Source organism: Oncorhynchus keta, unplaced genomic scaffold, assembly GCF_023373465.1.
Source record: "Oncorhynchus keta strain PuntledgeMale-10-30-2019 unplaced genomic scaffold, Oket_V2 Un_contig_29309_pilon_pilon, whole genome shotgun sequence".
Taxonomy (NCBI): Eukaryota; Metazoa; Chordata; class Actinopteri; order Salmoniformes; family Salmonidae; genus Oncorhynchus; species Oncorhynchus keta.
Window position 1 is genome coordinate 1 of NW_026286479.1, and position 16,005 is coordinate 16,005.

Genomic DNA, 16,005 nt, shown 5'->3' on the forward strand with positions numbered 1-16,005 from the left:
AGCTGAGGGTGAGGAACAGAGGAGTAGTTACCAAACACGCATACCAAAAAAATACCTGATCACATCCCAGTTGTATGAGCCGTAGTGTTAATGTTGTCTAAGTATCGTTAGTGGTGACTAACCATATCACACGTGCTACAGTATAAATACGTGTTTCAGAGAGCTAAAGCATGTTTTCTATTGACGGCAGGATGACGTCACTGTGTTTTTGTCTTTGCAGGGGAACCTGAAACAGGAGATGAAGAAGATGCAGGGAACAGAACAGTCTTTAATTAGCAGAGTGACTGAGATGACAGACAGGAAACAGAGATTCCAGGTAAGAAGGACAGGACCTCAGTTGGACCAGGGATTTTTTTTTTTTTTTTTAGGTCTGACCTGACACAAAAGCCTAATAATGTAGACACCCTGTATCCCTCTAAATCAAATGTTACAGTTCACCTTGCAGTGAAATGCTGAATACAACAGGTGTAGTAGACTTTACAGTGAAATGCTGAATACAACAGGTGTAGTAGACCTTACAGTGAAATGCTGAATACAACAGGTGTAGTAGACCTTACAGTGAAATGCTGAATACAACAGGTGTAGTAGACCTTACAGTGAAATGCTGAATACAACAGGTGTAGTAGACCTCACAGTGAAATGCTGAATACAACAGGTGTAGTAGACCTCACAGTGAAATGCTGAATACAACAGGTGTAGTAGACCTCACAGTGAAATGCTGAATACAACAGGTGTAGTAGACCTCACAGTGAAATGCTGAATACAACAGGTGTAGTAGACCTCACAGTGAAATGCTGAATACAACAGGTGTAGTAGACCTCACAGTGAAATGCTGAATACAACAGGTGTAGTAGACCTCACAGTGAAATGCTGAATACAACAGGTGTAGTAGACCTCACAGTGAAATGCTGAATACAACAGGTGTAGTAGACCTTACAGTGAAATGCTGAATACAACAGGTGTAGTAGACCTTACAGTGAAATGCTGAATACAACAGGTGTAGTAGACCTTACAGTGAAATGCTGAATACAACAGGTGTAGTAGACCTTACAGTGAAATGCTGAATACAACAGGTGTAGTAGACCTCACAGTGAAATGCTGAATACAACAGGTGTAGTAGACCTCACAGTGAAATGCTGAATACAACAGGTGTAGTAGACCTTACAGTGAAATGCTGAATACAACAGGTGTAGTAGACCTTACAGTGAAATGCTGAATACAACAGGTGTAGTAGACCTTACAGTGAAATGCTGAATACAACAGGTGTAGTAGACCTTACAGTGAAATGCTGAATACAACAGGTGTAGTAGACCTCACAGTGAAATGCTGAATACAACAGGTGTAGTAGACCTCACAGTGAAATGCTGAATACAACAGGTGTAGTAGACCTCACAGTGAAATGCTGAATACAACAGGTGTAGTAGACCTCAGTGAAATGCTGAATACAACAGGTGTAGTAGACCTCACAGTGAAATGCTGAATACAACAGGTGTAGTAGACCTCACAGTGAAATGCTGAATACAACAGGTGTAGTAGACCTTACAGTGAAATGCTGAATACAACAGGTGTAGTAGACCTTACAGTGAAATGCTGAATACAACAGGTGTAGTAGACCTCACAGTGAAATGCTGAATACAACAGGTGTAGTAGACCTCACAGTGAAATGCTGAATACAACAGGTGTAGTAGACCTCACAGTGAAATGCTGAATACAACAGGTGTAGTAGACCTCACAGTGAAATGCTGAATACAACAGGTGTAGTAGACCTCACAGTGAAATGCTGAATACAACAGGTGTAGTAGACCTTACAGTGAAATGCTGAATACAACAGGTGAAGTAGACCTTACAGTGAAATGTTGATACAGGGGGTACCGGTACAGAGTCAATGTGGAGACTATATACAGGGGGTACCGGTACAGAGTCAATGTGGAGGCTATATACAGGGGGTACCGGTACAGAGTCAATGTGGAGGCTATATACAGGGGGTACCGGTACAGAGTCAATGTGGAGACTATATACAGGGGGTACCGGTACAGAGTCAATGTGGAGACTATATACAGGGGGTACTGGTACAGAGTCAATGTGGAGACTATATACAGGGGGTACTGGTACAGAGTCAATGTGGAGGCTATATACAGGGGGTACCGGTACAGAGTCAATGTGGAGATTATATACAGGGGGTACCGGTACAGAGTCAATGTGGAGATTATATACAGGGGGTACTGGTACAGAGTCAATGTGGAGGCTATATACAGGGGGTACCGGTACAGAGTCAATGTGGAGGCTATATACAGGGTGTTACGGTGACCAGGGTCCATGACCAGGGTCCATGATGCTCCATGACCAGGGTCCATGACCAGGGTCCATGATGCTCCATGACCAGGGTCCATGATGCTCCATGACCAGGGTCCATGATGCTCCATGCATTAGACACACTACTACTCTGGATGTGTCTGTACGTTAGGCGTTTGGATACAACTATGTCTACATACTGTCACTATGTCAACCCTGACTCCTCCTCTCCCCAGGTGTTGCTAGGTGACGCGGGTGTGCAGCAGCAGTACGAGACCATGCGTGAGGCCCTGCAGCAGGAGGAGGACACGGCCCTGCTGTGTTTGACTCGGGTAAATAAGGAAGACAACCCAGGCTCAACTCTAGCCTAAAAAACAAACAATGAATCTGGGCTTGGAAGTCAACCGAGGTGGGCTGTAAACCTGCAAATGTTTACTATTCTAGTAGGATAATGGTGGATTAAAGCTGAAAATAAGAGAAACAAAGCCTTAATTGCGACTGCATTAAATACGTGAGGGGGATCATGTGCGTCGGTTCAAGGCTGGAACAAAAACGTGGGCTGTACTTTAAGTACTTCCCCAAACACAGTTGTCGCGCAGACTGGCTCAACATAAGTAGGCTTTGATTGAAGCCTCAGCGTCCTAGGGAAGATATTCAGCATATACCTGATAACATTATGTGGGTCCTAGGGAAGATGTTCAGCATATACCTGATAACATTATGTAGGTCCTAGGGGGGACATTCAGCATATACCTGATAACATTATGTGGGTCCTAGGGGGAACATTCAGCATATACCTGATAACATTATGTAGGTCCTAGGGGGAACATTCAGCATATACCTGATAACATTATGTGGGTCCTAGGGGGAACATTCAGCATATACCTGATAACATTATGTGGGTCCTAGAGGGGGGGAACATTCAGCATATACCTGATAACATTATGTAGGTCCTAGGGGGGACATTCAGCATATACCTGATAACATTATGTGGGTCCTAGAGGGGGGAACATTCAGCATATACCTGATAACATTATGTAGGTCCTAGGGGGAACATTCAGCATATACCTGATAACATTATGTGGGTCCTAGGGAAGATATTCAGCATATACCTGATAACATTATGTAGGTCCTAGGGGGGAACATTCAGCATATACCTGATAACATTATGTGGGTCCTAGAGGGGAACATTCAGCATATACCTGATAACATTATGTGGGTCCTAGGGAAGATATTCAGCATATACCTGATAACATTATGTGGGTCCTAGGGGGGAACATTCAGCATATACCTGATAACATTATGTGGGTCCTAGGGAAGATATTCAGCATATACCAGATAACATTATGTGGGTCCTAGGGAAGATATTCAGCATATACCTGATAACATTATGTAGGTCCTAGGGGGAGGGGGACATTCAGCACATACCCGATAACATTATGTGGGTCCTAGGGAAGATATTCAGCATATACCAGATAACATTATGTAGGTCCTAGGGAAGATATTCAGCATATACCTGATAACATTATGTGGGTCCTAGGGAAGATATTCAGCATATACCAGATAACATTATGTGGGTCCTAGGGGGAACATTCAGCATATACCTGATAACATTATGTAGGTCCTAGGGAAGATATTCAGCATATACCTGATAACATTATGTGGGTCCTAGGGGGACATTCAGCATATACCTGATAACATTATGTGGGTCCTAGGGAAGATATTCAGCATATACCTGATAACATTATGTGGGTCCTAGGGAAGATATTCAGCATATACCAGATAACATTATGTAGGTCCTAGGGAAGATATTCAGCATATACCTGATAACATTATGTGGGTCCTAGGGAAGATATTCAGCATATACCTGATAACATTATGTGGGTCCTAGGGAAGATATTCAGCATATACCTGATAACATTATGTCAGGTACCTGATAACTATGTTGGGGGGGAGACATTCAGCATATACCAGATAACATTATGTGGGTCCTAGGGAAGATATTCAGCATATACCAGATAACATTATGTGGGTCCTAGGGAAGACATTCAGCATATACCAGATAACATTATGTGGGTCCTAGGGGGGCATATACCAGATAACATTATGTGGGTCCTAGGGAAGACATTCAGCATATACCTGATAACATTATGTAGGTCCTAGGGGGGGATATTCAGCATATACCAGATAACATTATGTGGGTCCTAGGGAAGATATTCAGCATATACCTGATAACATTATGTAGGTCCTAGGGAAGATATTCAGCATATACCTGATAACATTATGTGGGTCCTAGGGAAGATATTCAGCATATACCTGATAACATTATGTGGGTCCTAGGGAAGATATTCAGCATAGCATAACATTACCTGATAACATTACCAGATAACATTATGTGGGTCCTAGGGGATATTCAGCATATACCAGATAACATTATGTAGGGGGGAAGATATTCAGCATATACCTGATAACATTATGTGGGTCCTAGGGAAGACATTCAGCATATACCTGATAACATTATGTGGGGGGGAAGATATTCAGCATATACCTGATAACATTATGTAGGTCCTAGGGGGGACATTCAGCATATACCAGATAACATTATGTAGGGGGGACATTCAGCATATACCTGATAACATTATGTGGGGGGGGGGACATTCAGCATATACCAGATAACATTATGTTGGGGGACATTCAGCATATACCAGATAACATTATGTTGGGGGGGACATTCAGCATATACCAGATAACATTATGTTGGGGGGGACATTCAGCATATACCAGATAACATTATGTTGGGGGGGACATTCAGCATATACCAGATAACATTATGTTGGGGGGGGGACATTCAGCATATACCAGATAACATTATGTTGGGGGGGGACATTCAGCATATACCAGATAACATTATGTTGGGGGACATTCAGCATATACCAGATAACATTATGTTGGGTCTAGGGGACATTCAGCATATACCAGATAACATGATGTTGGGGGGAGACATTCAGCATATACCAGATAACATTATGTGGGTCCTAGGGAAGATATTCAGCATATACCAGATAACATTATGTGGGTCCTAGGGAAGATATTCAGCATATACCTGATAACATTATGTGGGTCCTAGAGGGGGGGAACATTCAGCATATACCCGATAACATTATGTGGGTCCTAGGGAAGATATTCAGCATATACCCGATAACATTATGTGGGTCCTAGGGAAGATATTCAGCATATACCCGATAACATTATGTAGGTCATAGGGGGAACATTCAGCATATACCCGATAACATTATGTGGGTCCATAATTATCGTATTTCGTCGCCCTAACGTAGCCTTCACTGCTATTCGCCCAGATATTAGCAAACCTGATAACATTATGTGGGCTAATTCAGCATATACCAGATAACATCACTGTGGGTCCTAGTGAAGATATTCACTCAACTGAACGATATTGATTAGATAACATTATGTTAGATATTCAGCTATATAGCTGATAACATTTGTTTCCAAGAAGATATTGCATATAGTTTAGTGTGGGTAGCCTTGGAGTGATTATCTTAATTCACTGAGGTTCAGCTATACCAGATAACATTTGTGGGTCCTACGTAGGAGACTATTCAGCATATACCTGATAGCTAACTGCTAACAGCATAGCCAGATAACATCTACTGTTTAGGGGGAATTCAACAACCCGGTCAGGTAGTATTCAGCATTTTCATTAACATTTCATTGTGGGTACAACGGTTTGATATTTGATATAGCTAGATAACATTATGCTAGTCCTAGGGAAGTCATTTGTTTCAAAGATAACATTATGTAGTCTAGGGCGATTTCAGCATATAGCCAGCTATTGTCGTTCTTTTAAGCATTCGCATAACGATAACAACACTGCTAGCTATTCAGCATATACCCGATAACATTATGTACCACTGTAGAAACTATTCACACTATACCTGATAACATTATGATTAGTCCTAGGGTCAAGATATTCAGCTACTGCCAGATAACATTATTTAGCAGTACTGTATCATTTTAATCATTTTTAGTCAATAAGATTCTTGGGGGTATTCAGCATTACCTTTCTGAACATTCGAGACGTATAGTCCACTTTGTCATTCAGCAATCTCAGATAACATTATGTTGGGGGACATTTCTGTAGCCTGATAACACTATGTGTCTGTCTATCCCTGTTCTCTCCTAGGGAAGATATTCAGCATAGACCAGATAACAAACGCTCCACACCGCGGGCGCTGGACCACCAGATAACATCTGGTGGTCCCAGGGAAGATATTCAGCATATACCACGATAAGTTCCAGGTCTAGGGGATATTCAGCATAACTGATAACATTATGTAGGTCCTACAAGGAACATTCATATCAGATAATGCCTCCCTCCAGATAACATTATGTGGGCACTAGGGAAACATTCAGGATACCCAGATAACACTGATATTCCATATACCTGATAACATTATGTGGGTCCTAGGGAAGATATTCAGCATATACCTGATAACATTATCTGGTCCTAGCGGGGTATTCAGCATATACCGGGATAACATTATCTCTCCCAAGTGGTCTTTCTCTCATTTCTCCCCTTATATATCTGATAACATTATGTGGGTCCTAGGGAAGATATTCAGCATATACCTGATAACATTATTAGGTCCTAGGGGCCCTTTCAAGCTTAACATCAGATATCATTTATCCCCTCCAGGTTCCCTCGGAGAGTTCATCAATGAGCTTGATGCCTTGATAAGCTCCTTTCCTAGGGAAGGACATTCAGCATATACCAGATAACATTATGGGTCGGGGGAAGACTTCAATATCCCCAGATAACATTATGACTCATTCAGCATATCTGATCATTATTTCCATTCCTCTACCTCTTTTGGGGGGACATTCAGCATATACCAGATAACATTCAAGGCAGGCACATTCAGCATATGACCAGATAACATTATGATGGGGGCTGACATTCTTCCAGATAACATCATTGCAACTCCCTCCAAGTCAGACTACATTCAGCATATACCTGATAACATTATTTCCATTCAGCTCTCATCCATTACACTTCCCATACCTGCCATTACTCGGATGGTATTCAGCATATACCAGATAACATTATGTTGGGTCCTAGGGAAGATATTCAGCATCCCCAGATAACATTATCCTCTTCCATCCTATCATCTCTTCCCTCTGCATTCAACATTACCAGATAACATTATGTCCTGGGGGAACATTCAGCATATACCAGATAACATTATCTCCTCCTTAGGGCAGATAACCTGTTGACTTCAGCATGTACCAGATAACATTAGGCCGGCTCGGACATTCCCCTCCCGATAACATTATGTTGGGGGGACGATTCAGCATATGCCAGGCTCACAGAAAGGGACATTCAGCATATACCAGATAACAATGGAGGGTCCCTGCGGACATTCAGCATCCTTTACTCCGATAACATTATTTCCTCCTCTGTCTCTGCTGCTAAAGCCATTCAGCATATACCAGATAACTAAATTCCAAGCATCTGCCTCTAACCCTAGGAAGCTCTTTGCCACCTTCTCCTCCCTCCTGAATCCCCCCTCCTCCCTCTCTGTCCAGGTGACTTCAGCACCATTTTGATAACATTATGAAGGTCTAGGGGAAGACATTCCATATACCAGATAACATTATGCTGGGTCAAAGGAAGATATTCAGCATATACCTGATAACATTGACCTCTTTCTCCCCTCTGGGTCCAGATGAAATCTCGTCTTATGACGGCCTAGGAAGATATTCCATATACCAGATAACAATGTAGGTCCTTGATATTCCATATACCTGATAACATTATCTTCTAGGGACCATTTCCGGAGACCTTCTCCCTTACCTCACCTCAGCTCATCAACTCATCCCTGACCGGAAGATATTATCCCGTCTTCAAGATATTCAGCATATAGATAACGAGAGTTGCACATTCAGCATATAAATAACATTATGATCCCTCCGATATTCAGCATATACAGATAACATTATGTGGGTCTAGGGAAGATATTCTTTTCTCTACCTGATAACATTATGCGTGAAGATATTCCTATGGCCAGCTCTAGGGGGACACCGCTATCTCTCTCAGAGCGACCTTCTTGATCCAAATCAGTCAGGTTTCAAGACTAGTCATTACATTTACATTTACATTTAAGTAACATTTGCAGGTCTTATTCAGCATATACCGATAACAAATTGGGTGCATTCACATTATGATAACATCCATTCAACTGAGACTGCTCATATCTGTATCATGGGGCGATATTCAGCATATACCTGATAACATTATGTAGGTCCTAGGGAAGATATTGCATATACCTCATAACATTATGACCTATCGGCTGCCTTCGATACTGTGAACCATCAGATCCTCAGCATATACCACCATTATGTTGGGCATCTGGGGGCCCACGCTTGGACATTCAGCATATACCAGATAACATTATGTTGGGACATTCAGCTCCAGATAACCAGGTGGGGGGGAATCTGTCTCCTCACCAGCTCTCACCACTGGTGTCCCCCAGGGCTCTGTTCTAGGCCCTCTCTTATTCTCGCTATACACCAAGATAACATTATTGGCTCTGTCATAACCTCACATGTTGGGGGGGATCATTCAGCATATGATAACATTAGACGACACACAGATAACATTATTTCCCCCTTCTGATGACCAGGTGGCTAGGGACATTCAGCATATACTCTAACATTATGTCTGGCAGACATATCAGTGTGGATGACGGATCACCACCTAACATTATGCTGAACATTCAGCATAGACGGATAACATTCTTAGGGGGGACAGGACTGCCCGATTCCATGATCTCGCCATCACGGTTGACAGATCCATTGTGTCCTCCTCCCAGATAGCGCTAAGAACATTCAGCGTGATCCTGGATAACATTATGACGTTCTCAGCATAACATAACATTAGGCGGTGTCATTCAGCATATACCTGATAGGTTCATGCTCTGGGTCCTAGGGACAACATCAGCGCAGAGTAACATTACCCTGCCTCAGCACAGATAACATTATGTTGGGGCGCAGGTCCATAATCCAGGCACTTGTCATCTCCCGTCTTGATTACTGCAACTCGCTGTTGGCTGGGCATTCAGCATATGCCAGATAACATTACAACTCATTCAGCATATACCAGATAACATTATGTCTGGTGACATTCAGCCTTCCCAGATTCTCTATGTCACCCCGCTCCTCCGCATATACCTGATAACATTAGTTGAAGGCATCCGATAACAAGACCATGGTGCTCGCCTACGATAGCATTATGTGAGGGGACGGCACCTCAGTACCTCCAGGCTCTGGTCAGGAAGATATTCAGCATACACCTGATAACATTAGGGCCTAGGGGACATTCAGCATCCACCAGATAACTGGCCTGCATTCAGCATATACCCTGATAACATTACTGTCCTAGGAAGATATTCAGCATATACCAGATAACTCAGCCCAGTCAAAACAGCATTCGATAACATTATGTTGGACATTCCCCCATTAGGGGGTGGATTCAGCAAACTAACATTATGACGCCAGGACAGCGGAGTCAATCACCACCTTCCGGAGACATTCAGCATATACCAGATAACATTATGGAATACCTAGGGATAGGGTATTCAGCATAAGGATAACATTATGTGGGTCCTTCTCACCCCCTTCTCACCCCCAACAAGATTTAGATGCAAGTGGCTGATAACACTGGTTGTCATAAGGTGTATGCACCAATTATGTGGGTCGCTCTGGATAACATTCAGCATATAATGACTTAAATGTAATGTAAATGTAAATATACCTGATAACATTATGTGGGTCCTAGGGAAGATATTCAGCATATACCTGATAACATTATGTGGGTCCTAGGGAAGATATTCAGCATATACCTGATAACATTATGTGGGTCCTAGGGAAGATATTCAGCATATACCTGATAACATTATGTAGGTCCTGGGGGGGACATTCAGCATATACCAGATAACATTATGTTGGGGGGGGGGACATTCAGCATATACCAGATAACATTATGTTGGGGGGGGACATTCAGCATATACCAGATAACATTATGTGGGGGGGGGACATTCAGCATATACCAGATAACATTATGTTGGGGGGGGACATTCAGCATATACCAGATAACATTATGTTGGGGGGGACATTCAGCATATACCAGATAACATTATGTGGGTCCTAGGGGGAACATTCAGCATATACCAGATAACATTATGTTGGGGGGGGACATTCAGCATATACCAGATAACATTATGTTGGGGGGGGACATTCAGCATATACCAGATAACATTATGTTGGGGGGGAGACATTCAGCATATACCAGATAACATTATGTGGGGAGGGACGGACATTCAGCATATACCAGATAACATTATGTTGGGGGAGGGGGGACATTCAGCATATACCAGATAACATTATGTTGGGGGGGACATTCAGCATATACCAGATAACATTATGTTAGGGGGGTCCTAGGGGGACATTCAGCATATACCAGATAACATTATGTGGGTCCTAGGGGACATTCAGCATATACCAGATAACATTATGTTGGGGGGAAGACATTCAGCATATACCAGATAACATTATGTGGGGGGGGACATTCAGCATATACCAGATAACATTATGTGGGGGGGACATTCAGCATATACCAGATAACATTATGTTGGGGGAAGACATTCAGCATATACCAGATAACATTATGTGGGGGGGGATAACATTCAGCATATACCAGATAACATTATGTGGGTCCTAGGGAAGATATTCAGCATATACCCGATAACATTATGTGGGTCCTAGGGAAGATATTCAGCATATACCCGATAACATTATGTAGGTCCTAGGGGGACATTCAGCATATACCCGATAACATTATGTGGGTCCTAGGGAAGATATTCAGCATATACCAGATAACATTATGTAGGTCCTAGGGAAGATATTCAGCATATACCCGATAACATTATGTGGGTCCTAGGGAAGATATTCAGCATATACCTGATAACATTATGTAGGTCCTAGGGGGAGACATTCAGCATATACCCGATAACATTATGTGGGTCCTAGGGAAGATATTCAGCATATACCAGATAACATTATGTAGGTCCTAGGGAAGATATTCAGCATATACCTGATAACATTATGTGGGTCCTAGGGAAGATATTCAGCATATACCTGATAACATTATGTGGGTCCTAGGGAAGATATTCAGCATATACCTGATAACATTATGTAGGTCCTAGGGGGGGGACATTCAGCATATACCAGATAACATTATGTTGGGGGGGTCCTAGGGGGGACATTCAGCATATACCAGATAACATTATGTTGGGGGGGGGAAGATACATTCAGCATATACCTGATAACATTATGTTGGGGGGAGGGGAAGACATTCAGCATATACCTGATAACATTATGTGGGTCCTAGGGGGGACATTCAGCATATACCAGATAACATTATGTGGGGGGGGGGACATTCAGCATATACCAGATAACATTATGTGGGGGGGGAACATTCAGCATATACCAGATAACATTATGTGGGGGGGGACATTCAGCATATACCAGATAACATTATGTTGGGTCCTAGGGAAGACATTCAGCATATACCAGATAACATTATGTTGGGGGACATTCAGCATATGGGTCCTAGGAAGATATTCAGATAACTGATAACATTATGTGGGTCCTAGGGAAGACATTCAGCATATACCAGATAACATTATGTGGGGGGGGGGACATTCAGCATATACCAGATAACATTATGTGGGGGGGGACATTCAGCATATACCAGATAACATTATGTTAGGGGGGCATATCAACATTATGTGGGGGAAGACATTCAGCATATACCAGATAACATTATGTGGGTCCTAGGGAAGACATTCAGCATATACCAGATAACATTATGTGGGGGGAAGACATTCAGCATATACCAGATAACATTATGTGGGTCCTAGGGAAGATATTCAGCATATACCAGATAACATTATGTAGGTCCTAGGGAAGATATTCAGCATATACCCGATAACATTATGTGGGTCCTAGGGAAGATATTCAGCATATACCCGATAACATTATGTAGGTCCTAGGGGGGGGACATTCAGCATATACCAGATAACATTATGTGGGTCCTAGGGAAGATATTCAGCATATACCAGATAACATTATGTGGGTCCTAGGGAAGATATTCAGCATATACCAGATAACATTATGTAGGGGGGGGGACATTCAGCATATACCAGATAACATTATGTGGGTCCTAGGGAAGATATTCAGCATATACCCGATAACATTATGTGGGTCCTAGGGGGGAAGACATTCAGCATATACCAGATAACATTATGTGGGTCCTAGGGAAGATATTCAGCATATACCCGATAACATTATGTAGGTCCTAGAGGGGGAGGGGGAACATTCAGCATATACCAGATAACATTATGTGGGTCCTAGAGAAGATATTCAGCATATACCCGATAACATTATGTGGGTCCTAGGGAAGATATTCAGCATATACCTGATAACATTATTTTGCATGACCTGCATTCTCTTGTTCAGCTTTTTTGATAGCCCACTATACCAAGCAGCGCAGGCATATGCAAAATTACACTGAATCAAGGTTGAGACAAGCGGTTTCTTAACTTTGATGTTAAAATATCTAGTGTTACGATAGAAATGTTAATTTGTTTGCCATTTTAGAAAGAATTTTAAGCAGCAATCAGGTCTTCAGAAAGGGATTGATCTCGGGACACGGAGACAATGTGTTGATCCAATCTCCTTCCCCTTTATCTTGTCAGCCCTAAGCAATCTACGTTTTGTTCCAAACAAAATCGATTCAGTTTTTCACAAATGTCGCGACAATTTGTTGTCAGTCAAGCAATCTCTAACAAAATGCAATTCCTGTCCGATTGAAACAGTCATTTTCTGTGCCCACTGCTGACACATCAACTATCTCATCTCTAGATTGCACCCATCATCCCTGCTTGTGTCCCGTATCCCAATGTTTGGCACCGCATTTAAACGGCATACATTGGCAAACAAGCGAAATGTGACTTTGATACTTTACAGCTTCATCATACAACAAGGGGGTTATTATTGCCTATTCTCCATGGTTGGCCCTCTTGCCTATTCTCCATGGTTGGCCCTCTTGCCTATTCTCCATGGTTGGCCCTCTTGCCTATTCTCCATGGTTGGCCCTCTTGCCTATTCTCCATGGTTGGCCCTCTTGCCTATTCTCCATGGTTGGCCCTCTTGCCTATTCTCCATGGTTGGCCCTCTTGCCTATTCTCCATGGTTGGCCCTCTTGCCTATTCTCCATGGTTGGCCCTCTTGCCTATTCTCCATGGTTGGCCCTCTTGCCTATTCTCCATGGTTGGCCCTCTTGCCTATTCTCCATGGTTGGCCCTCTTGCCTATTCTCCATGGTTGGCCCTCTTGCCTATTCTCCATGGTTGGCCCTCTTGCCTATTCTCCATGGTTGGCCCTCTTGCCTATTCTCCATGGTTGGCCCTCTTGCCTATTCTTTGAAGGTGGAAGAAGCCACAGTTATACACCTGAGCCTGCTTACTGCACAACACAATCCATCAATCAGATTGATATATGAGTGGGTAGGTGTGGGTTATAGGGTGTCTAACAGTTCTACATTTTTTTCAAATTTTACCTAAACAGCACCTTTATCTAAACAGCACCTTTACCTAAACAGCACCTTTACCTAAACAGCACCCTTACCTAAACAGCACCCTTACCTAAACAGCACCCTTACCTAAACAGCACCCTTACCTAAACAGCACCCTTACCTAAACAGCACCCTTACCTGAGAAATTGAAAGAAACTGGGAATTGAATAACTGCAGTTGACATAGTCAAGTAAATGAAAGAATAGTCTTATTGCAATGTGAATGGCTCTTCAAAGAGCCTTTGGTTGTGCATAGTGTAGTCTATGGTGTTGCCAGGAAACAGCACCCTCTTCAAAGAAGTAGGAGGTGAAGATCTCCTGCACCCGGATTGCCTCTTCCTGTGTTGTTGGATCCCATCCATGAAACATCCTGCAGAGCAGCAGACTTCCCCTCTGGGACACGGCGGCGAGCTGCAGATCCTCTCCTGGTCCTCGTGTCCATCCTCATGAAGTTACGCAGGACACAGGTAGCCTGCACACACCTGAAATCCCCCAGGAGACAGTCCCAGATGGCCCTGGTCACCCAACCTTGCAGTGCCCTGGTCACCCGACCGTGCAGTGCCCTGGTCACCCGACCGTGCAGTGCCCTGGTCACCCGACCGTGCAGTGCCCTGGTCACCCGACCGTGCAGTGCCCTGGTCACCCGACCGTGCAGTGCCCTGGTCACCCGACCGTGCAGTGCCCTGGTCACCCGACCGTGCAGTGCCCTGGTCACCCGACCGTGCAGTGCCCTGGTCACCCGACCGTGCAGTGCCCTGGTCACCCGACCTTGCAGTGTCCTGGTCACCCGACCTTGCAGTGTCCTACACGGTAACTGTAGGCAACCGTTTTGAAGTCATCTCCAGTTATAAGGTATCTGTAGGAATATGGAACATAATGTCATTGTTCGACTTTAACAAAACCAGGTCATTGTGGGTTACTAAAGTATAATATCCCTGATAACAAATCATGATAATATTGGATAGACAGATGCATGTAAACACACATGTGCATGTAAACACACATGTGCATGTAAACACACATGTGCATGTAAACACACATGTGCATGTAAACACACATGTGCATGTATACACATGTGACAAGCATGTGCAGGATCACATGGCCACCTCTAATGGGCTGTTCTCTGTCACAAGACAGTCTGTTCCTCTCCTCCAGCAGTCTGTTCCTCTCCTCCAGCAGTCTGTTCCTCTCCTCCAGCAGTCTGTTCCTCTCCTCCAGTCAGTCTGTTCCTCTCCTCCAGCAGTCTGTTCCTCTCCTCCAGCAGTCTGTTCCCTCCTCCAGCAGTCTGTTCCCTCCTCCAGCAGTCTGTTCCTCTCCTCCAGCAGTCTGTTCCCTCCTCCAGCAGTCTGTTCCTCTCCTCCAGCAGTCTGTTCCTCTCCTCCAGCAGTCTGTTCCCCTCCTCCAGCAGTCTGTTCCCCTCCTCCAGCAGTCTGTTCCCTCTCTACTGCTTGTCTACAGTTGCAGACATGTTTCTCTCCACCTTCAGCTCTCCGGGTCTGGTTGAGGGGTTGTTGTTGAGCTGGACTGTTTTTTGTGCTGACTCTCAATCTCCTCTCCTTCTCTCGTTCATATTATGGGGACATACAGGGTACGAAGTGTGTAGAGGGTCATATATAATAATCTATTGATTGATGAATTGATTGGTTGATTGATTGATAAGGCCTGATGACGTTATTCTAGTCCTATACCTCCATCGTGAGTTAGGAGGAGGAGGAGGTGTGGTGAGCTTTAGTGTTAATACTGGAGAAAGGCCTGTCCCAGTCTCCTCTATATGTACCACTAATGTAAATGTAAATATCAAAACAGATACCAAACATTAAGAAACTATAAGGAAGAGAAGAGTAACTGCAATGAAATAAACCAGAGACCTGTGGAAAGAAGCCCCCTGATCTCCTCGTGTCCACCAGCAGGGGAGGACACAACACCTCAGCTCAGGACACAACACAGGACACAACACAACACCTCAGGCTCAGGACACAACACCTCAGCTCAGGACACA

General features: G+C 43.6%; 1 protein-coding gene and 3 long non-coding RNA genes across 32 annotated transcripts; 3 read left to right on the top strand and 1 right to left on the bottom strand.

The window, feature by feature from the left end:
• The first annotated feature begins 66 nt into the window (after nt 1–66).
• Nucleotides 67–2,279, top strand: LOC127923319 (uncharacterized). 13 transcript variants are annotated; one of them, XR_008114110.1, is made up of 4 exons: nt 67–465; nt 846–921; nt 1,074–1,415; nt 1,452–2,279. It is a non-coding gene; the product is annotated as an uncharacterized LOC127923319 (long non-coding RNA). The 13 variants fall into 13 exon arrangements; XR_008114114.1 differs by having other exon boundaries at nt 884–921; XR_008114108.1 differs by lacking the exon at nt 846–921 and having other exon boundaries at nt 922–1,149; nt 1,302–1,415.
• A 618-nt stretch (nt 2,280–2,897) lies between these two features.
• Nucleotides 2,898–12,535, bottom strand: LOC127923318 (uncharacterized). Of its 13 annotated transcripts, none has more exons than XR_008114093.1 (10): nt 12,492–12,535; nt 11,421–11,508; nt 10,127–10,258; nt 4,477–4,608; nt 3,984–4,203; nt 3,584–3,940; nt 3,495–3,538; nt 3,317–3,404; nt 3,090–3,225; nt 2,898–3,001 (listed from the first exon to the last, which is right to left on the bottom strand). It is a non-coding gene; the product is annotated as an uncharacterized LOC127923318 (long non-coding RNA). The 13 variants fall into 13 exon arrangements; XR_008114102.1 differs by lacking the exon at nt 12,492–12,535 and adding an exon at nt 12,314–12,345 and having other exon boundaries at nt 4,477–4,520; nt 10,127–10,170; nt 11,377–11,464; XR_008114101.1 differs by lacking the exon at nt 12,492–12,535 and adding an exon at nt 11,509–11,583 and having other exon boundaries at nt 4,477–4,520; nt 10,127–10,170; nt 11,377–11,464.
• Nucleotides 3,811–13,600, top strand: LOC127923320 (uncharacterized). 5 transcript variants are annotated; one of them, XR_008114116.1, is made up of 5 exons: nt 3,811–3,957; nt 4,089–4,176; nt 4,538–4,625; nt 12,331–12,418; nt 12,728–13,600. It is a non-coding gene; the product is annotated as an uncharacterized LOC127923320 (long non-coding RNA). The 5 variants fall into 5 exon arrangements; XR_008114118.1 differs by lacking the exon at nt 4,538–4,625; XR_008114119.1 differs by lacking the exon at nt 4,538–4,625 and having other exon boundaries at nt 4,089–4,132.
• Nucleotides 13,601–14,452: 852 nt separating this feature from the next.
• Nucleotides 14,453–14,816, top strand: LOC127923321 (cornifin-A-like; the record flags this gene model as incomplete). The annotated part of the gene is made up of 1 exon (XM_052507315.1): nt 14,453–14,816. A coding segment is annotated over exon 1 (364 nt), but the record flags the coding sequence as incomplete, so codon positions are not given.
• Between the last annotated feature and the right edge of the window lie 1,189 nt (nt 14,817–16,005).